Source organism: Drosophila suzukii, chromosome 2L, assembly GCF_043229965.1.
Source record: "Drosophila suzukii chromosome 2L, CBGP_Dsuzu_IsoJpt1.0, whole genome shotgun sequence".
Classification (NCBI taxonomy): Eukaryota; Metazoa; Arthropoda; class Insecta; order Diptera; family Drosophilidae; genus Drosophila; species Drosophila suzukii.
In genome coordinates this window covers 11,980,306-12,001,362 of record NC_092080.1, presented here as the reverse complement: position 1 = coordinate 12,001,362, position 21,057 = coordinate 11,980,306, and the positions used below count along the sequence as shown (strand labels likewise).

General features: G+C 39.7%; 8 protein-coding genes across 8 annotated transcripts in view; 2 read left to right on the top strand and 6 right to left on the bottom strand.

Moving 5' to 3' along the window:
• Positions 1 to 1,172, bottom strand: part of Nhe2 (Na[+]/H[+] hydrogen exchanger 2) — a 31,325-nt gene extending 30,153 nt beyond the window's left edge. The window contains exon 1 of the mRNA XM_065868800.2: positions 998 to 1,172. The gene's annotated coding sequence lies outside the window, so the exon portion shown is untranslated. The remainder of the gene's footprint in view (positions 1 to 997) is intronic.
• Positions 994 to 1,447, bottom strand: LOC118878400 (uncharacterized). The gene has a single exon (XM_036821224.3). The coding sequence runs from the start codon at positions 1,365 to 1,367 to the stop codon at positions 1,239 to 1,241; it is 129 nt and encodes a 42-aa protein (XP_036677119.1). The 5' UTR covers positions 1,368 to 1,447; the 3' UTR covers positions 994 to 1,238.
• A 442-nt stretch (positions 1,448 to 1,889) lies between these two features.
• LOC108004894 (malectin-B) lies at positions 1,890 to 3,524 on the bottom strand. Its single transcript, XM_017067980.4, has one exon. The coding sequence runs from the start codon at positions 3,347 to 3,349 to the stop codon at positions 2,300 to 2,302; it is 1,050 nt and encodes a 349-aa protein (XP_016923469.2). The 5' UTR covers positions 3,350 to 3,524; the 3' UTR covers positions 1,890 to 2,299.
• A 376-nt stretch (positions 3,525 to 3,900) lies between these two features.
• On the top strand, positions 3,901 to 11,969 carry l(2)05287 (WD repeat-containing protein l(2)05287). The gene is made up of 7 exons (XM_017089517.4): positions 3,901 to 4,161; positions 4,224 to 4,610; positions 4,700 to 5,354; positions 5,421 to 5,599; positions 5,659 to 6,875; positions 6,945 to 7,315; positions 11,508 to 11,969. Exons 1-7 carry the CDS (start codon positions 4,070 to 4,072, stop codon positions 11,865 to 11,867), a joined length of 3,261 nt encoding a protein of 1,086 aa, XP_016945006.3. The 5' UTR covers positions 3,901 to 4,069; the 3' UTR covers positions 11,868 to 11,969.
• LOC108021031 (uncharacterized) lies at positions 7,461 to 9,558 on the bottom strand. Its single transcript, XM_017089519.4, has 2 exons — positions 9,184 to 9,558; positions 7,461 to 7,826 (listed from the first exon to the last, which is right to left on the bottom strand). The coding sequence occupies exons 1-2, from the start codon at positions 9,271 to 9,273 to the stop codon at positions 7,683 to 7,685; spliced, it is 234 nt and encodes a 77-aa protein (XP_016945008.1). The 5' UTR covers positions 9,274 to 9,558; the 3' UTR covers positions 7,461 to 7,682.
• A 146-nt stretch (positions 11,970 to 12,115) lies between the features above and the next one.
• On the bottom strand, positions 12,116 to 16,638 carry LOC108021030 (uncharacterized). Its single transcript, XM_017089518.4, has 3 exons — positions 16,303 to 16,638; positions 12,440 to 12,668; positions 12,116 to 12,289 (listed from the first exon to the last, which is right to left on the bottom strand). Coding segments are annotated over exons 1-3 (324 nt in total). The 5' UTR covers positions 16,305 to 16,638; the 3' UTR covers positions 12,116 to 12,196.
• Positions 16,639 to 16,763: 125 nt separating this feature from the next.
• On the bottom strand, positions 16,764 to 18,165 carry LOC108008119 (uncharacterized). The gene has a single exon (XM_017071912.4). It carries the CDS (start codon positions 18,136 to 18,138, stop codon positions 16,861 to 16,863), a length of 1,278 nt encoding a protein of 425 aa, XP_016927401.3. The 5' UTR covers positions 18,139 to 18,165; the 3' UTR covers positions 16,764 to 16,860.
• Positions 18,166 to 18,958: 793 nt separating this feature from the next.
• ppk13 (pickpocket 13) lies at positions 18,959 to 20,942 on the top strand. Its single transcript, XM_017078115.4, has 7 exons — positions 18,959 to 19,210; positions 19,263 to 19,389; positions 19,450 to 19,734; positions 19,798 to 19,885; positions 20,108 to 20,193; positions 20,251 to 20,732; positions 20,791 to 20,942. The coding sequence occupies exons 1-7, from the start codon at positions 19,048 to 19,050 to the stop codon at positions 20,940 to 20,942; spliced, it is 1,383 nt and encodes a 460-aa protein (XP_016933604.3). The 5' UTR covers positions 18,959 to 19,047.
• The last annotated feature ends 115 nt before the right edge of the window (positions 20,943 to 21,057 follow it).

Genomic DNA, 21,057 nt, shown 5'->3' with positions numbered 1-21,057 from the left:
ATATTGATTTAGGATCGCTGACGTTATAAAAGATTTATTTTCTTAGAAATTTAAGTTATCAGAATTCGTTAAAAACTATGGAAGAAAAAGTTTTAATGCCTATATTTTCTTGCATTCCCAAAATAAAAAACCATAATTTTTGGGAATTTTTAAAACATATTGAAAATAAACAGTTATTTGAATACTTTAAAAGACAGAAAAGCGAAGGTCAACTTGGATGACTATATTTTTGTATATTCCAGAGATTTAAGTGATTTAATTTTTGGGAACTTTTCAGAAATATGAAGCATACCCATTAAGTTTCACTTTATATAGTACCTGAAAAGTCAGAAAAGCGAAGGTCAACTTTGAAGTGCACATTAAGCTCAAAAATATTGTTTGTCTACTGATGCCATTGTCCACATGACGGAACAAAATCATTATACGTCAGCAACAACAATAAGGACAATAACATAGTATGCGCTTGCGGTACTTTTTGCATTATATAAAACTCCCACACATACGAGCGCACACATCCTTACATAGACACCCAACGACAATGCAAGAAATGTAGCCTGCTTTTGAGAGCTGGATGCAGTTCTTATTGTTTTTGTTATTGTTACGACCTGCAGCAGCGGTTGTGACGTAAAAATGGCGTCGGCATAGACAATTTGTTTTTGTTTAGCGTAGGCACCGTTACATGCGCATAGGAGAGTCCAAAAAACATCTGTTTGCCGATTTTTGTGAAAGCGCGTGGGAGAGAGTTACGGTAACTTTGCGAGAGGGAGAGTCGCGAGAGAGAGAGAGCGATACGTTTTTTTCCTACACCTGATGACAGAATGTTTTTTTTTCCAAAGGATTTATGTCTTTTGGCAAAGTCAAATTCTGAAGAAAGGATAGGCGAAAAGTCGGCAAACATTATACCGAATTTGTGGCTCCAATATTATGCAATTGGGAAAATATTCAAAAGTCCCTAAATCATACGATTTGTTATTATGTAAGAGGAAAAGGAACTTACCGTTATTTAGCTAGACACGCCTAAATTGAATTGTAATTGTTATATTTCTTATTAAGGATTTTCACCAGCTTTTCGGTTTTTCTTTCAGACATTTCTACATTTTTGCATTAGAGCGTTAAAGGATTTTCAGCACTATTTTAAATACACTAGCACACACAGCCCGGAATTAACTTTATTTTAATTTTCTTTTTTCTGCGGGGGGAGGAGGAGGCGGCGGCGGCGACGTCGACCGCAGCAGCGCTTACAGCGAACGCTTCAGCACATTGAAGTTTTGCATCAGATTCGCCGTTTTCATGTAAACGGCAAACAACTTGATGTGGTTCTTGTGGAAACTGGTGTACTTGCTGCTGAAGAACCGCCGCTGGCACATTTTCACTGCCGATTCGATGGACACGCGCTGATGACTGAATTTTCCTCGCGACGCCAGTTTTCCAGCCCCAGCAGGACATCCGCCAGGGATGGCACTGATTCCGATTGTCCTGCAATTAGCCGGCTATCGGTTCGCAAAATGAACTAGTCCTACACAGAAGATAAAAATACTCCCAATCCTTATTTTAGTTATATTCAATCTGTTAAAATTAAAATTATACGCTTAGTTTTCTAAACAATTAGAACGTACCAAAAGTATTTACAATTTTTAAGATCTGTTTAATGGCATTAAACTTTTATTGTCCAAAAATGGTTACAATATTATAAAACAAAAAAGTAAATTGACTTCAAAAGTCATATATCGAGCAATTGACTTTTTTTCGTTTTCATTAATTTAGCAAAAATTAACTGAATCTATGCAGGGGGAGGTTATCAGTAGGTCAGAAAAATACTAACCTAATCTTAGCCTAGACCTGGAATTTTCCAAAATTTTGAGCGTGTAAATAAAAAGGTACCATGGAAATAATCAGAAACGGTTTTGTTCGATAACAAACAAGGTTTATTTTATTTAATTTCATTCAAAATTAACAGTTTCCAAGCAAAACTGTCCCAAAAACCGCTTAAAATTTGTGCGCACACCCCCGAGTCCAGCGAGTCCGGGAATATATTGTAAATCAAGTGACAACGATTAAGTACCCGAGCCTGTGACGGCAGTGGTCAACGAAAGGAACACAAAAAATTTCTTATCAAATATGGAAAGTACAGGGCCGTTAGAGAGCTGTGCGTCTTGGGATCGAGGGAGCCGATCTCTAGGGTATGCCTAACGTACGAACTAAACGATAAGTATACAATTAAGTCTTTTATCAAAATCACAAAATCACAAAGCAGGAAATCAACGCAGGCCGAGATCGTTGAGTGGGCAACGGATGGGGATCACAGCTTGCAGAGGCAGAACAGCAGCGGTATAAAGGCCCCGATGGCGATGAAAACCGGCAGTAGGATCGAAGAGTCGTCCATCGAGTACGGATTTGGTTGACGGGGGCCACTATATGATCGCTTGGAGTCCGCCGATTGTTGGGATGGCTGATCAATGCTCAGCTGGTCGTTTTGCTGTTCGGGAAGCTCCTCTTCGAACTCCTCGTCGTCCAGATCTTCATCATCCTCATCTACATCCTCACGCTGGTTGCGCACTACCCTCTCCACTTGATTTCCTGTCTTCTGTTCCACAATTGGCTTGCCCTCCGGCTTGATCCTTTCACTCGCTTCAGTGCCATGCAGTCGCGGCAACTGGGAGACATCTCCTTTAAGCAGGGCAAAGGCATTGATTTTGGGATTATCCAGAGCCCCCTTAATAAAGTCCAATCGCAGACGTCCATTCCGCACATCGGACACCTCGCCCTCGTAGTTTAATCGACCATTGTTGATCTTGAAGTACACGATCTCGTCGTGGGCAGAGCCCCTGCCCACCTGGTTGTAGATGTCCAGCTGACGGACAACCGTGTGCTTTCGGTTGAGCAGCACATCGAAGACCTTTTTCTGTGGCGCGTCGAAGTAGACTTCGCAGAACTTCATTATCAGGGCGTAATCTCCATCACCATCGCTGGGTAAGTCGTAGCCAAAGGTGGTGGTATGATAGCGTTCGGTTCTGTAGAGCACCTCGTCATGTTCCTGAACCCGGCCGATCATCAGCAGGTGTTTGCCGTAGTCCGAGGCGATCCCAACGCCTTTGAGGGGATCCGCATCGTATTGGACGCCATTTAGGTCGGTGTGCTCTTCTCCGCCAGCGTTCACAGCGTATATTACTTTAAGGGGTTCTGCGGCAGTCGAGCTCCCGATGAGGATAATGACCAGGAGCAGGGGCATCCAAGTCCTTTGACCACTTGCCTGCAAGTAGTCCCAGAAAATCCCCTTTTTACATGCTACGTTGCACATGTCAGCAGTTGTTGTTGTTGTGGCCTGTAGTTCACTTTGCATTTTCCCCATTCGGAGGGCCTCGTTTTTGGCGGTTGTTTTCCCCGGTTGTAAATCCTTGTCGGGTCCGTCTCCTAGTCCGCTAAAATGGTACTGCCGTGCTGACGGGGCCGGAACAAATCCATTAACAAATTTATTTCTATCCAGTGCAGCCTTTTCGCGATAGGTTCTCAACTGAAGGAACCAGTGAACCGGGGAACTGTTCTTTGGATCTGGTATTTTTCGAGCTGCGGTATTTTTTATAAATATATTTTATATCATTTAATTTTACTTTGGATTTAAATAAATAATTACAAAACGACCAAATTGTGTTAAAAATATACAATTGTTAATGTTTTCTTTTAAATTAATTATTGTTAATGTTAATATATATTTATAAAAAACAAAATAAGCGTATATACAACATGTAATAGCCAGTAAGAAACTGTAAGTCAATACGTTGTAGTTATTATAACTTTTACGTTTATTTTTTATTTGAATTTTGAAATTAAAATGCGTCAAGAATGACCCAAACCATCAGCTGGTATATTTCCGTTTACTTAATTTAGTATATTTTCTTGGCGCCCAGCGAGCGGGCACACTTAGCTACACGTGCATTGATGTGATTGAATTTTACTAGGAAATAACACACGAAAAGTGGTTTAAATCGCGTATATTGAGCGAATTTCCTTTTCACGGACAGTGCTGGAGCACTGAGGCTTACCAGTGCATCAAATCCACGACAGGACAACCATGAATTTCGACGACGAGGACCGTTTGGAACTGCAGTTCCTGGCGGGCGGCAACATCGTGGAACATGCGCCTGTCTTTTCGCCCGATGGAAGGTTAGTACCCAACGGATACTATATAGTACCATATATGTAACACTATGATTCTTGTTTACCAGATTCATGTTCGTGCGATGTGAAACAAAGGTGCAGGTGTATGCCACCAGTACGGGGGAAATTACCCGGGTTTTGGATGATGCCACGGCACCGTTGATCAGCTTGGAATTGGATCTGAAGCAACCGGATCTCTTGATCGGGTGTATGAGCACCGGGGAGATAATCCGCTGGAACTGGCGTGCGGGTGTGGTAAAGAAAACCGTATCCTTGAAGCTGCCTGGTGGACAGACGACCATTTTGACCTGCAACCTGATAAATATGTATAAAGGTGGCGACACAGCCTGCGCCTTTGTTACCACGAAGAAGAATAGTGGCGACAAGGTCAATTATTTTGTGGTCAACACGAGTACTGGCGATCAGATCGAAATCACCTGTGGCCTCAAGCTGAAGTGAGTTTCCCTCTCCTTGGCAAATATTATCACATCTCAAGATTTCTAAATTTTCTTAAAATTGAAATCTCAAAATCTCTTCCGTACAGAGTTCGCACTCCGATCGTGGACGTGGGAAAGGGCAAGTTCAAGTACATAATCCTGGCTCAGGGCTTCTACATATACTTCGTGAACTACGAGACCTGGAATTTCTGCCGCTTTAAGAACTACAATCGAAAACCCATTACCTGTGTTCGGATGAGTCAATGTGAAATGGTGGCGGCCACCGGCGATACCAAAGGAAAGATCTTTGTGTGGCGAGATTTCGAAAAGCAAGAATCAGTATTCAAAGAGCTTTTCCACTGGCATCACATGGAGGTGATCAGCTTGGCCTTTTCGCCCTCGGGCGTGACTCTTTACAGCGGTGGACATGAGTGCGTACTGGTGAAGTGGAACTTGGCTAGTCCGGCAATTCGCAAGTTTCTGCCCAGGATGGCCAGTGTGATTCGACATATTGTGGTTAGCAATGATAACGAAAATGTCCTGGTTTCCACTGAAGACAATGCCATTCAGCTGCTGGGTGGCAGTGACAACGATATCAAATCCACGTTGCTGCATTTTACATATGAGACAAAAGATAAGACGGGTAGGGCTAAGTTCCCTATGGGTTTACGCTTGAATCCGAGAACGAATACATTGGTGCTGAATGGCAGATCAGGACATTTGCAGTTTTATTCGGCTTACACCAAGAGCATGTTGTATAATGTGGGTGAATATTAAATTCAAAATTCATGATTTTAATATTAATTAAGATTTTTTTTTCGTCTTTAGCTACGCGTAGTAGGCTCTAATGTATACAGTGAGGAAGCAAAACACATTGTCTATAATACGCGAATTACACGAGCAGCTTTCAATATCAATTGGATGGCCACTGGAGAGGTGTATAACGATCTGGAGAACTTTGCCGAAGTGCGTCTCAAATTCTGGCAGTATAGTGAAGAATTGCAAAGGTAATTGGTGATAAACTACAGCCCAATAACATTTAATAATGCCATTTGTTCTCTTGCAGTTACACCCTGAACACAGAGATTGAACTACCTCACGAGGGTGGCTTCAAGGCCATTACCTTCTCCAATCAGTTCCAGGTTGACAATTTGAGATGTGCTACCGCTGGCGAGGACAACGTAATTAAGGTTTGGGGCCTGACAGACTCTGAAAGCATCTATAGGCGTGGTACGATGTGGTGCTGCCTGGCACAGACAAGCTACAGAAATCTGTGCATTGGTTCCATATGCTTCTCGCAGGATGGGTCTCTGTTGGCCGTGGGTTATGGAAACATTTTGGCGCTCTACGATGCGAGGAATCCGCGACTGCCCCTTCAAACACTGAGTTGTCCCCCCGGCATAGATGGTGTAATATCCAAAGCTCAACTAAGATTGGCTCAGTCGCCATTGAATGGCACCAGGAAAGAACTTACCCAGCAAAGGCAACAGTTGTGGGATCTGCTCAAGACCCTTATAAATAGCAATGATGAGAAGCTGATTAAACAGGCCAAGGATTTAATAGTGGGTCCTCCAGCCAAAGCACAGTTAATGAACGAAGCAGAAGATGCCAGCAAGGAGGCGGTATTTAGGTACATTATGAAAATGCCAGAGCTTGGCTTGCATCAAAAATTACAACTGCTGCGTCGTTTTGGAGTCGAATGCTCCATCCCACATGTCCTTCGGAATCGCTTATTGAAGCATCTCGAGCAAAAAGCAGTGATTCCACTAGCAACGAAGTTGAGGCTTCGCAAACTGGACGCCCGACTGCATCGTTTGCACAGGCGACATCGTTACAAAGCCAAGCATCGACTCAACGATTTGACCAAACGGCGGCAGAACTTCGAGGATCTGGTGCCGCAGGATATTATGTCTCTATTCAGTGTCCTCAAGCTGGACGAGAACAGTCAGCCGAAAAAGGAAGTAAATATCAAACCGAAAAAGAATGCAAAAGGCAAACCGAAGATGAATGAAGAAATCCAACCTAAACTAAATGGCAAAGTCAACATAAAAGTAAAGAAAATTCCCACAAAGGCGGTTCCTCTGCAGGGATTGGCGCAGATTTCACATGTGCAATTCGGAGCTGGAGAACAGGCTCATTTGGTGGCAGTCTGCACCGAGTCAAGGGTTCTCATTTGGAATTTGCTAACGCTTCGATTGCAGGCGGGCTTGAAATTATCCGTCCGCCAACTCGCGTTTGATCCGCTCACCAACCTAATGGCTGTAATTACGAAAAATGATGAATGTGAGTATATTTAAATTTTCAATTAACCATAATTCATCCTATTAATATGCATAACTTTTCATCCCTTAGTGCACGTGTTCCAACCAAATGTTCCGCTGCCTCTGTATCAACGCAGTAATCTGCCGAAAACCCATGGTTTGGCCTGGTTACCTAGGAGACAGCCCAAACAGAGCTCCATCAATGTGGACTGGCAGGCGCAGTCCACGCTGCTAATGCTCACCCACTCCCAGAAGATTGCGTACCTGGCGCTACCGGGTCAAAGTCCATCAGACGATGCGCCCGCACCGATCAGCTTTGCCCAGCCTGCCGCCCCGGAAAGTCAGTTTAGACACGCGACATTCGGAATTCATGTGACTAAGCAACATCAGGTTTCCTCTGACTTCCTGGAGAAGAGTGGTCCGCTAATCGTGGGACGAGGAGAACACAGTTCTGTGAATGCGGTGAGTTATTTGGTTTTTTAATTTATTTAAGGCAAAAGGCTTCTAAGTAATTTTTTTTCAAAAATCCCAATTGAAGATTTGGTTGAATCTATATCAACAATATTTTTTGTATCCCCAATTTTTCTACACAACCAATTGTGTACACTTTTTCTTTTAGTTTTCGTAGTCGTTTTATTGAAATCTTACATAGCTATGAAGTACAATTGGTTAGACTTATTGTTAGTTCCGGAAGTTCTATAATATTTGGTAGTATATATATTTGATTTAGCTTTGGTCTGGTTTAGAAATCCTTTAAAAAATGTAAATTTAATTGATCTTGTTGCTCAGTCGTTTTGAGTATTGACGATGATTGTCTGTGGGCCGGATACTATTTCTTCTTACGCTTAAGGACATCTCCTAGTCGAGGCGCCGTTGGGACTCGCAAATGGCGACAGCGGCGCATCATCAGGACGTCATGCTTAAAGTAGCGCAGACAATGCCATTGGGGTACCTTGGGCATCAGTTGTTGGTGCTAAAAAAATATTATAGTAAGGATATTTGTATCTCTCATGTCCAAGAATATAAAGATTAATTTTAAAGGCAAATAAGCCTCCTTACTAAAGGAGTTCAAAGTTTTCCCCACTCTGACGTCGTTTCGTAATGCCGTCACTATCTTTTGTTTTTTTAGTTGTACTGTTCTTTTGTGCTTTTTGTCTGCGCCCAACTGGCGTTCAACTGAATTTGAATAATTTCCATTGAGATTTATAACGCTATTTTTTCAAAGTGGGTTTTATTTTTGGACCCGCCTTTCAATTGTGTCTCCGCTTAAGATTTTTGCAAATCATGTGAGGTTTAGTACCCTAGCAACTACACCATCTACGATTCAGGCTCTTGTGCTTAGGGATTTTGGGATAGGTCTACTTAGACCGAAATTGATCGAGCTGGAGAGGTATTATCATCACATGATAGCTTAAACATGTGAGCTGTTGATAAGCCCACCATGTTGTATAATATTTAAGTAATCAGCTGAACTTGACTCCAGCAATTTGGGGGTATTCCTTTCAAAAATATCATTCCAGTAATCAGTTGGTATATTTATTATTAATTAATTACTTTGTTTATTCTATCAAGGGTCAAGTCTTCATGAGAATTGATAAGGGATAGGATCAATATGGAATATTATATAAACGGCGGTCGTCTATAGAAAGTCTCGCTGATCTTCGGAACGAATTGTTAGCATCCTATCTAAATATAGTTGTACAGATTAGCAACACACGCCGCAAACGTGTGCGACAAACAAAGTTTGTTGATTTCCTGGGGCTATTATTGTTTTTAAATAATGTAAAAATAATCATTATCTTTAAATTGATTTTCTTCACCATATAACTTTGATGAAACTTCATTGCAATACTCAATACTGCAAAGTTCTATAGACATTAGCTGATTACTTTCAACTTTCATTCCCCAACTTATAGGGTAGATTAAATCAAGTCCGTATTTATACAGTTTGGGTAGACTGAAGTGTAAATCCTATATGTTTTTTTCTAAATTCTGTTGGGTTTAACTTATGGAATCAAAAACACATGTGTGGTAGTTGTTATGTTAAATCTGCATGTGTAATCCCACTCTTGACTTCCTATATCATGTTTTCCTTTTATGGTTTTGTTCCCCCGCTGTTTTTAATTCAAAAGCAATCTTTTAATTAAGAGTGCACTTTGTTTTTCTCGCGATTCTCAACGCCCACTTTTAATTAGCGAGTTTGCACTTCCTGCATGTTGCAGTTGGCAGCCATTTTATTTTGGAATGCGAGTGAAGTCATTGCCCCAAATTCGTGCCCCCTGCTGTACTCCTTTTTCGCATGCCCCAATGCCCCCCTGTCAACCACTCACCTCATTCACTATTGGCACAGGTCCAGCTTTTGCCCAAGCAAAGAATGCAAGGCACAGCAGGGAAATGACTGCCACGAAGTTGGGCCACATTTTCCGATTTCCCGATTTTCCGTTACCCGGATGCGGGTGAAGAGAAGGAGGTGTTGTTGCAGTTGGAGTTCTAATGCGCCACTGCACCGTCCGGAATTTTTGTTTATTTTTGTGATTGGATCGTAAATCGTTTAATCTGGATTTTGGCACTTTGTCAGTTGCAGGCGAGGATGAACTTTTGTCCGCCTTTATTTCCGTAAACTTTAGCGGCACGCGCTTCCGGCTCTCTTCTTTCCGGCTAACGGTTGTTTCAGCGGAACACAACGGTAAAGTGTTGAGCTGTCGCCGCGGCTCTCGGCAATTTATACTCACAGCTCCCGACTTCGGCTCCGGATTTCCACTTCGGCTTCGGCATGGGATTCGGCTTCGTTCGCTCTCCGTAATTCTTGGTTTTGTTATTATTGTGGGTTGTGCTCGCTCTTTTGTGCTCTTTGCTCGGATGACTTGTGCACTTGCCAGTGCCCATTGTGAACGGGCAATGGGGAGCTAGTGCAGGCGTACCTCCGCCAACCGTTGCACAGTGGGATCGGAAGCTAAAAGCCATAGCAAAAATATAATAGGGCTTGTATACATTCTGACTTTCTGAAGTCGACGTCGAATTCGTATACATACTTGTAATCTATCCTTTAAAAATTTCCATAGTAAACCAATTACGTATAAAGTATTATACATAACTAAAAAGCCCAGGAGCCACATTTTTTTTGTTTTATATTTTGGATCGAGAAATCGGACACGAAATTTGTGAGAAATTTTTTTTTTAATTTTCTTGAAGTTAGTGAAATAATAACGTTTATTTTTTAACTTTTAAGCCAGATAATAACTTAGTCTCTGATCGAAAAATAAAAGTCTACCAATAACTTCAATTCCTTGACTTTTATATAAAAGTCTAAAAAAAGTGATTGTTTTTACTGATAAAATACGTCTTACATATCTGATACCGATGTTAATGACTCAGAAAGATAGTCTGTTAAAGTTCGGTTGGTTCCTTGATCTAAAGAATTCACGGTTTTATATTTTTAATTTGGTGGTTTGGATTCTAAAGCGAATTTTGAAAGTGAGTTAAGAAAAGGAAAGTACATGAATTTGTACATAAACTCGAATTACAATTGTAGTTATCGTATAATATATTATAATTGATTACCAATCGAATATTTTCATATTTTAATAACTGTACGAACTGTTTCATTTACCACTTTCTGTACCACTGTTTCCTTTATTGAACCCACTCCCCCTTCTCTGCCAAGCCATTGTTCCCTCAATTTATTGTTTATGCGTGCTTCGAGCGCTTTCCATTGCGTGCTTGTGACACTTTAGTTTTCCCCAATAATACTCGATTATGTTCGGCCAATAATTAAGATCGCTTTGTTCGACGTTGTAAATTTTCCCGACACTGTTGCTATATGCAATATTGTACTTGCCTTAATTACTTTCGTCAATTGCCGTATTTTTCGAGGATTTATACTAGTTTTAGTCGGTTGCTGATAATTAACTCAATTCTGGATTCAAGCTTATCGCTACTGAATCACTTTGAGTCATCTGTGAGTGTCTTCTTTCCTGGGAAAAACAATAATATTTTTCAACTTGCCACTCAACGAATTGACAGACATGTTTGCACTTGGATTGTTTTTGCCAATTCCATTTAGTTTGCATAAAATTGGATCAACAATATCCACAGGCGCATGCGCGAAGGTTAATAGAGACACGGCACTCGGCGCATTTAAAAGACGCTCCGCAATGACAACACCGAAACAGAGTAGTAATCATGTGATTATCATTGTCCAACGCCGAACTTGAACCACAATCTCGACACCCAAAAAAATCCAAAATAGACTCAAGTACAGACGCCTCCAAATAGTGTTGTATTTTAAGCTTTTTTAAAGCTATGAATAGGGGTTTGAAGGGATTCTGGTTTGAGTTAATCTAGAAAGTAGTATAGTACTAACTAGTATGGTATACAAAATATAAAATGTACATTTGAAAAGGTCTTAATATTTATTTTTATTTTAAGGGATTCTGTAAGGGATTATTTTCAAATTTAATAAAATGGGTTTCAATTTAAATGTTTTCATGAGTCTATAGTTTATGCTTTTGTGTATGTTTATGATTGACACAAAGTGTGTTTATAAATCTAGCTATTTCGGCACCCAAAAATCGGCACTGAGCAGCCACTACTAACACAGTTTTTGAACTTCAGCAAGGTCAATGCCAATTAATATCTCATCTCTGTATTACAGTTTGTCAATCTTTCCGCCCACACGATGCCTGCCATGAGCCTGATTTGTGGTGAATTTGTAAAATCGCTGCTAATTCCGGCGGACTCAACCTTAAGGCACGCGTCGGCAGCTGGAGAAGATGCCGCAGTGACCAATGGAGGAATGGTCAATGGAAATGGAGTGTCGTACGGCCACAGTGATGAGGAGCCGGAGGATGAAGAGTTGGATGAGGTGACAAAGAACACACTAGACACCCGAAAAACTCTGCTGGAGCAGAATGAAAAGCTAGAGGATCTGCCACCCGGAGAAGAACTTGACCAGCAGGCGTTGGATAATCGATTGAAGACCATTACGGCGCTGAGAACCAAACTGAGGTTATGAATGTAAACTATTAGTTGTTCTAACAAATTTAAATTCTTCTATTTTTGTATAAGACAAGTAGGTAATACAAGTCATAATGCAATAAAGACGTTTTTTTATGTATGTTTGGCTATAGATTCGTCGTGAAAAGGGTGTTAAGATAAATAATATATTATAGTTAAATTTCATTTTCAACCATATAAGAAATACAATATAAAATTCATAATATTCTCAATTTCCGCCACAATTATTTCGTAGAATCATAGTCCTTTTTAATTCCTAAACTAATGACTTTGACTTTTATTTTCATAATATTACAGTAGATAAACGATATTAAAATATTTGTTAATTTAAAGAAAACGCCGACGTGGTATTAAACCAGCATGGGACAGCACATTGTAGATTTCCATGCGTGGAATTTTCTCAGCCTGACGGTCATAAACCTGAAGGAAAATTATACAAATACTTTAGATATCTTTGACGAGATTATACAACAGGTTAAATACTTTTTGCATTTATGTAAAGTTTTTGAGTTAATACAAATACATGTACTGCATTTTTACAAATCTTTCGATTAGTATTATGGTACTTACCACCTCCTCGCCGGGTCCAAACCAACTGGATCTGGCCAGGGCGTCCCTCACCCTTGGTGTGTTGTAGAAGGGATTTTGAAACTGTTGTGGAAGGGTCTTTTCCCAGGCGGCGTTCTCCACCACGGCAATGTGCTGCAAATTCCTCTGGGGCCTGGCCTCGACCATTATGGATAGACCCACCATCGTCACAAAAAATGCTGACCAAATGAAACGACCGGGCAGGAGGCACCTTGAATGACAGAGGAGAGGAAGATCACGCCTCGTTGAATTCGGCTGACTGACAGATACCACTTGCTCGGCTTAAGGTATTATCGTGATGATCATTACATAATTGTGGCGTGCATATGATATTACAAGTTTCCGCCTGTCACGCACACACACGCATCCCCCATTCCCCATCCACTGCATCCAGTCCACGCCTAAATGACCGCTTTTCACTCTCGGGAGCCCGGGACAACTTGTTGGCCAAGTCAGCTGACTGGGCTTCCACAAGGGGACAGTGCTGGCCATTTGGTTTTATGTGTATCACAGTCAAACTCATATAAATGTATATGAATAATATTCGTAAGCCAAAAATATATATACCCTAAAAGAGTTCAGAATACCGAAAATTATGCTTTAGTTCCCCAGTTTTTTGTAAAACATTTTGATTTGTATTTTTTAATAAATAATCCTTAAATAGCAAAAGGATTATTTCGGTGATATGTTATTAAGATCCTTAATTTTGTTGATATTTTAAGACATTTTTCTGGCAACACTGACTGCGGTCACTGGGAGTTTCGATTTGTCTGCCGTGGTAAAACTCGGTTGTCATGTGACTGCCATTTCCTAGATGTCGCGTGCTGCGAGGAGAAAAACTCTGCTGCAAATATATATGCATTTTCCAGCGTCATGCGTCTGTTAGTTGGCTTATGCGGCCCACTTTGGCTGCAAAAAGATCCCTGATCTTTGCTTTTAATTGGATAACCGGCAGTGACGACCGCTTGCCGCTTGTTTCTGGCCGATGATGTAAGTTTTGGACTTGATATTGCCACTTGCGGCACTTGCGCTTTCGCAGTGTCTGGTTGGTTGACCAAAAGACTGCCTTGCCGCCGCCCTTCGGTCAACCTGCCAACTCATGGTTAGTCGAGGGTTCATGGCATTTTATAAGGCGAAAAGATCGCCAAAGCCGGGGCTTGATAATGCGATTTTTATTCAGTTGAAGAGGGGAGGAAGGTTTTATGATGCAACTTCAATTTCTCTGGATACTAACTAAAATATTACCATTTATATGTCTGCTACCCTTAATAGAGGTATTTAAGATTTTCCTGTATTGGTAGTCTACTATATTTTTTCCCTGTCTTAGATCCATTTTAAGAAGATTCCGAAAGGGTTCTATTATAAATACAACTGACCTTTCTTAAGTATTAATGTCGGTATCAATATATACCAAGAAGCATAGACTTTATTCCTGAAACTTAAATGCCGAATTTACTACATATTCAAACCATATTTTATATATAATATATATGCTAAAAGTAGTTTATGAAATAGTTTTTAAAATATTTCCATTGAGTTTTGATAAGATTCGATAGGAAAAAAAAAAAGTCACCCTGAATTCGACCATTCCGATCAGTTCATTGACCCACCCTTGTGGGGATACCCCAGTTTAGACCCCCTCGATCACACCCAAGTGATGTCCCATCGGTTGTTGGCTGCATTTCGCCTCCGGTTGCTATCCAAGCCGTTTTACCGGCCATCTTATGCAATTCTGGCGTTTTGTGCATGCGAAAAGACCGCAGCCTTCCCAGTCAAAAATGTGTTGGCATTTTCAGGTTTTCGTGCTTATTTTGTATACCAAGCCACCGGGCAATTGTTGTTGGGACGACTAACTGACTACTTACTTACGATCTGCAACTACGAGACTTGTTGTTGTTGGGTCTGATTAGGTCAATGGAATCCAATTGGCGTCAACGCCGCGTCGCTGCAGTTTTCGCTTTTCACAGCCATATATACAAAGATATAGCATGTACGACGCTTCATTCCATTCCATTCCAGCATTCCCAATTTGGGTCATGTGGTTAATTGACAAAGATTGACGTATTGTGTATTATTGTTATGCTACGACGACCACAAATTTGTTTATACTATTTTGCATACAATGAGGAAATATGCTCAACGCATCTGTTACAATTTTTGCTTCGTACATATTTCCCTCGATTGAGTGGGATCAAGAAACTGGGTCTGAGAATTGGGTTGGATAGCTACCGTTATTGGGTGAAAGGTCACAGGAACCTTGGTACGCAACTGGAGCCCGAAATAATAACAACAGAGATGATATAAACCCTGTTCCCACTTAACGCTCATTACAAGTTGAGCCGGCAAGTGATCGTTAATTTTCGAAAGTGTGAACTCTTTAAGCCGTTTCAAGGTTGTCGTCGTTGAGGATGGTATTTCCCTTGTTTTATGCACATTTCATATCCCCATGAAGTTTTTAATTAAAACTCTTGTATTACATGTTATTCTTTGTAATGTTTTTGAGAGTGTTTTGCAAAAAGTCATTAAAATAGTTTGCTAGCTGTTATTTTATAGTTGCCTCCCAAAATTACTTAGCTTACACACAGGATTTTTTTTTTAGACAAGTACATATACTGTCGTCTTTATTATTATTGTATAGCTATAAAGATGTCGAGAGCATAAAAACAAAATTTTATAAGTAATTTTTAGAAATTTTTACAAACTTTTACGAATTTTTTTCAAAAGCTTTACAATAAATAGCAAACATTTTTACGCTCCCAAAATCTTTTTCATTTAAGATTTGAAAATATTATATTTGTTGTTCAATCTTAAGTAACGGCACTTTGACTTAATTCCTTGATCTTTTACAACTAAAAGTTTTAGGTAAATTCAAAATTGATTGCGATCTACATTAGTATTCAATAAAGCCCAATTAAAAATTTCATAATAATCGCTACCGAAAAAGTGTGTCAGCTTTATGGATCACGTATTTCCAAAAGGTAAATTCAACTGTCAGCCCCCCGACACACATACCGCCCCAACTGCCACGCCTCCTTTCAACATTTGTGGTCAATATTGATATGCAGTCACTGTGGATCATATTTATTAGCCAAATGGTGTAAGTGGGCTAAGCATTTGGCATTTGTTTTGGGTCTTCACTCGGGTTAATTGAAAATACTGCACAACATGACAATCGTAACAATTTTTTTTGGTTACTGCATTATTGTTATTATTATTTAAGGTTTATTGTGACTGGGTTTAGCGACGCTTTTTTCTTGGACATTTTTGTGCATTTGTTAAAAAAACGTGACCATTAAACTGAATTATGTGTTGAGTACACCCGTCATTGGTCTTTTTTTAAGGTTTTATGCTTGTCAGTCAGTGTTGCCGACTTTACTTTATGGTTGTAGTTGCTCTTGTGATAGGTCAAGTTATTTATGGTTTTTTTTTAAATTTTGTTGTGGCTCGCATAGTTTTTGTCACAGTTTTTCTTGGCTCTTTGTGGGTGGTATCCGTATCGAATTTTTAAGTTATGTTGTGGGATCATCGCCTTGTTCATGCTTAAAGATTATGCAATTTTTTGTCTAGAGATCTTACTAAAAATTATGCAAAATACTTTATTTGCATTTTTATAACTTTAGCTATAATTATTATACAAATAATATAAAATAGTCGCCTTGATTTATAATAAGCACTACATTTTTTATATTATTTTCTAAATGTAAATTGTGATCATCAAATTAAATAAAGGCACATTTTTTTTTATAAAATTAGTCACCACAATATCCATATTTTTACGCGATATTTAGTTTTGTGATCGATTTGTACAAATGCGTACATTTAATGTCACAATGAATCAAACTCACATTTTGTATAAATGTTTTCAGTTTTGTTATTTAGGATCGTAAAAACCGCTTCGATTTTCGAAGAGCCGCCAAGCTGTTGATTTGAACGCGGCCGATTGGCAACTGAATTTAAGTTTACGTTAACCAACTGTCAGAGACTGGCCGAAACCGCAGATCGTTGGGCAGGTTTTGGACACAACTTGAAAGTTTTCAAAACCGAAAACAGAGAGGCTAAACGAAAATGAAAACCAAAACTCAACGAAGCATGCGGCAAAAGCTAAGCAAAGCTGGGGTTGAGGGATTCGCTTCTATATTTGTAGGCCTATAATTAAAATTTGGATGATACGCACATGGTAATGAATCACTTTCTTTTATATATATAAAAATATTTATTAAAGTTTCAAATTTTAAAGCATTGTCAATTGAATACCTTTAAAAGGGTATTGTTAATTTGCCTCTTTAATTTTAAACACATACCTACATTGAACTTGTTAAGTATACATATTTTCTTTAAAAATTATTATGTTGAATAAGAAAATATTACAATAATTTTTTAATAATATTTAAGGTTGATATACACTATTCCTTTTTCTCCTTTAATACGAAATTATCCACAAAGTCTTGAATCATGTCCACCAATCGATTCCTGTACATCTCATCTGTGTTAAAGGCCTCCAGACAAATCTCAATGCGCTTGCTACCGAAGAAGTCACTGAAGCCATCCGAAGAACCTGTCAATTTCTGGGTGGAAGTAGCTGGGAGCACAACCAAGTGACAGAACAAACAGCTTTCAATTAGGCCAATGCTTCGGAACTCTTCCACGGATTTGTAAAAACTTTGTTCTGGTATAAAACGAGCTATATCCAAATCGGCTCGTTTCAAGAACTCGGTCATAAAGCGGTAATATTCCGCTAGAAGTTCGCTCAAATGGGCATCCCTGAATGCCTTCGAGGTGGGTATAGTCAGCACGGTCAACACATCGAGGGCAGGTGGGGCATATCTGGCCAATTGGAAGTCCACTAGGCGACATTGCTGAGGAATTTCTCCATATTTGCCGTACTGGAACATAATATTATTGGACCACAAATCGCCATGGAGTAAGGTATTCGTATACACTTCTGAGGTCTTGACAGCCTCGAAAATATAAGACATCTTCTTGGTGAAATTCTCCAAAATATAGTCCAACTTTGTCTGATATTTGGGTATCAGTTTGATAAACTCCTTAAGCACTTCGCAAGCATTTAGGAAGTTCACCATGCGCAAATTTTCTGGTGGCAAATCACTGGGATAGGCATTCTCCACCACCGATTTTGGTTGCGATTCGGGTAGTTTTTTGCCCGTTTTTTGTTCCTGAATAATAGAACCAGCATGCAGGGCGGCCAAGGTCTTTAGGCAACAATGGAGCTGTTCGTAAGATAGCAAACCATCGCGCCCTGCACCCATTCGATAACCCTGATCTGCGAGGTTCTCGAAGACCAGCAAATTCTTATCTGCATAATAGCACTTTGGCGCCACTTCGGCACAGGCTTTGTGAAGATCTGGAAGTACGTTCTGGTACACAGCGATTTCTTTTTGGAACACTCCGAAATTCTCCAGATATTCCATCCGCGAAGCATTATTTTCAGGTGCCGACTTTGAAAAGAATGTCAGCTGCTTGGTTTCCTTGGGATTGTGCAGCTGCAAAGTGACCTGAAGGTAAAAGTGACTACCCAAATATCCAACTGGAGCATCCGAGGTCGGTCTTAGTTGATAACTGATAATATCGAATCCCGTTTCCGAATTAGGAATATCCTGATGCAAGTAACGCTGGCACAGACCGCGAATCTCACTGGGACTCAGTTCTATAGCGGTTGCCATTTCGAAATCAACTGTTTGGAGTTCCTAGGGTGGCGTTAACCTTTAATATACCGAAAGTGCGATCCTATCTCCAGACCTCTGTAAATTATCTCGAGATAAAGTAAGCAGATATAGAAAAGTGCGCAACCCAGGGGGGAAAAGCCTCTTAAAAAGCGTGAGCTGAAATCCAGATTAGGTTATTTGTTTTTGGCCTAGACTGTGGATCAAGAAATTAGGGGTCAGCTCTTGGAGGTGTGGCAAATCAGGTATTTGCCTGATGAAAGCAAAAATACATTTCTGAAATTTTTTATTTTAGGCTGTGATAACCATATGATAAGGTATACTTAAAATGTGTTTCTTAAAATATTTATTTTTACTGAACAAATTATATACCCATAGCAGCTTAGGCCTTTACACTTAAAAAAGTGTATAAGTATAATAATAAACGATGATTTTCTTAAAGGTTTTTACATAAGTCTGTTGAGCATAATATAAATAAATATGTATTACGTGTTTCCAAATATACCCCCCTCGATCAGCTTTCAGCTTATGTGTTTTACGTGCTAGTATATCTAGTGCTATTAAGGTGTTTTAACTATACAAATAACTCCTTATAAGGCTCTCGCACTTCCCAGTTGAAATCTTTTTGCTGTGTTTTATGGGAGATATAACTTATACAGGTGATGCTGATGAGCTAATCATACAATGTGATTTGAGCCTTTATTTGTGTATGGTAAACAACGTTTAATGCATGCAATCTTGATTTAATTCCCGACCACTTGCGTGTTAGAAGTCTGGGAAAATTCACAGCTGAAGGAATCAAGCGAGATGATGGATAACCAAATTTGGTTACTAATGAAGCTTATACATATGGTTACCGTAGCGAAATAAATTAGTCACAGACTGGACCTCAAAGTGACCACAATCGTCATGAGATTCAGCCGAATTATAGAGGAGTATCTCAAGAACTCCACTTTGCATGGAGCCCGGTTTATAGTGGACAAGGATGCCAATTGGATAGAGCGTATCTTTTGGGTTATTTGTCTGTTTGCCTCTTGGTATGCCTCCTGGTTGTTGATTAAAGCCTCGTTGAGTGAGTAACCACAGATAATGCTATGATATTTGAGCTTAAAGATACTATTTAGGTGCCTTTGAGAACAATGCAATCAGTTTTGTGGTGGAGAGTTCGTTTCGCGATTGGAATACCAACTTCCCGGCCATTATAGTCTGCGAATCCAAAAACATGGATCGAATACAGGAGGTGGCTGAACAGTAAGATCAAGTCTGATAATGATACAATCCATATTAAACGGGGCTTGACAACAATTTTAGACTATGGGGCGCTGATCACGACTTCACTTTGGAGGAGGTCCTTAGCGAGATTGCCTTCTTCCGGGGCGAATCTTATCACACAGTTCATGAATGCAGTGGCGAAGAGGTCACTGCCTCATGTTTTTACTCAAATTTTTCATATTACGCTGAATTAGTTAGAACCAGTTGTGTGGACTCAATAAGTAATTGCGAGTGGAATGGTAAACCATTTGAGTGCTGCAAGTACTTTCATCGCATGGAAACTGAGCTGGGAATTTGCTATGCCATTAATTCTCTTCAATCTGGGTGGGTCTGGAAAAAACTAATTTCTATTTGTAAAAAGCCTTATATTCTTGTTAATTAAATTAGGAAACTCAAAGAGCCCAAGTTAAATATGTATTCAAATCGTGACAGAGGACCGGGCTCCCTGGTAATGGAATTGCATATAGAAGCTACGGTGAGTTTAATAGGTTTCTTATCCATTGATTTAATAATATGAAAAACCCAAAATTAAAAAAAAATCATGCAATGGAAGTTTGAGCATTTCTTAAAAATTAATTTTATGTAAAGTTAGTAATATTTCAACCTAAAAGTGCGCTGTATGTATTTAAAAGCTCTATTAAGCTTAGTTTTAATGTAGTATTGCTTTGATAAACAGAAGCACTTTCACTTTTAACAGGTGTTTATACTTGGCACTGAGGAGGTACCCACATTAGTCACACCTAAAACGGATTTTCTTGTGGTAGGACCCTATATTTCCTTTGTGTAAGTAAGTTATATGTTTATATGGATTTTTAAATAATATTAACTGTAATATTTTAGAAGATACATCTCGAAGCGTGACATTGAGAACGATGAAGAGATTCGACAGACCAGTGTCCAACAGAGAAACTGTCGTTTCGCAGATGAGAACATCCTTGATGTGCACAAGTTCTATAGCTATAGTGCATGTACTGTCCAGTGTCGCAAGGATCGGCAGATGGAGTTATGCAACTGCTCCAGTCACCTGTCCCCAAATTCCCCCGAATGGCAGTTGTGCAACATGGATGGCCTTGAGTGCCTTAATCGAAATTACGAGGACCTTTCGGTGATCATCGCTAAATGGTCCAAACGTCGTGGTCGAAAGGGTCTGGTCTGCGATTGTCTGCCCTCCTGCACTGAGGTGGATATCACCACGGTCTTCGATAGCAAAGAAAATATGGCTGGCAGTCAGAATCCTGTCTCTAGAATTGAAGTAGGCCTCATAGAATTACCCACGGAGCGGTACAAAAGGAATTTGGTCCGTGGCAAGTTGGATTTGGTTGGTAAGATAATAATAATAATAAAGATAATGTCATAAGATTTAAGTGCTTCTTTTTTTAGTGTCCATTGGTGGAACCACTGGCTTATTTGTTGGCGCCAGTCTACTCAGTTTTGTGGAGATCTTTTACTACATTACCATTCGTCCTTATACCACATATATGAATGAGAAACGTCGCTTGAAGCGCTTGATTTTGCCAAAGAGATTGCATTGAGACAGTAATTTAAATTGCTTTGTTGTAATCTTTTTGAGCACTAACCTAATAAATTTATTATTAATCATTTATAACCTTTAAAACATTTTGTTTAAGGAAACTACATTTTTTAATC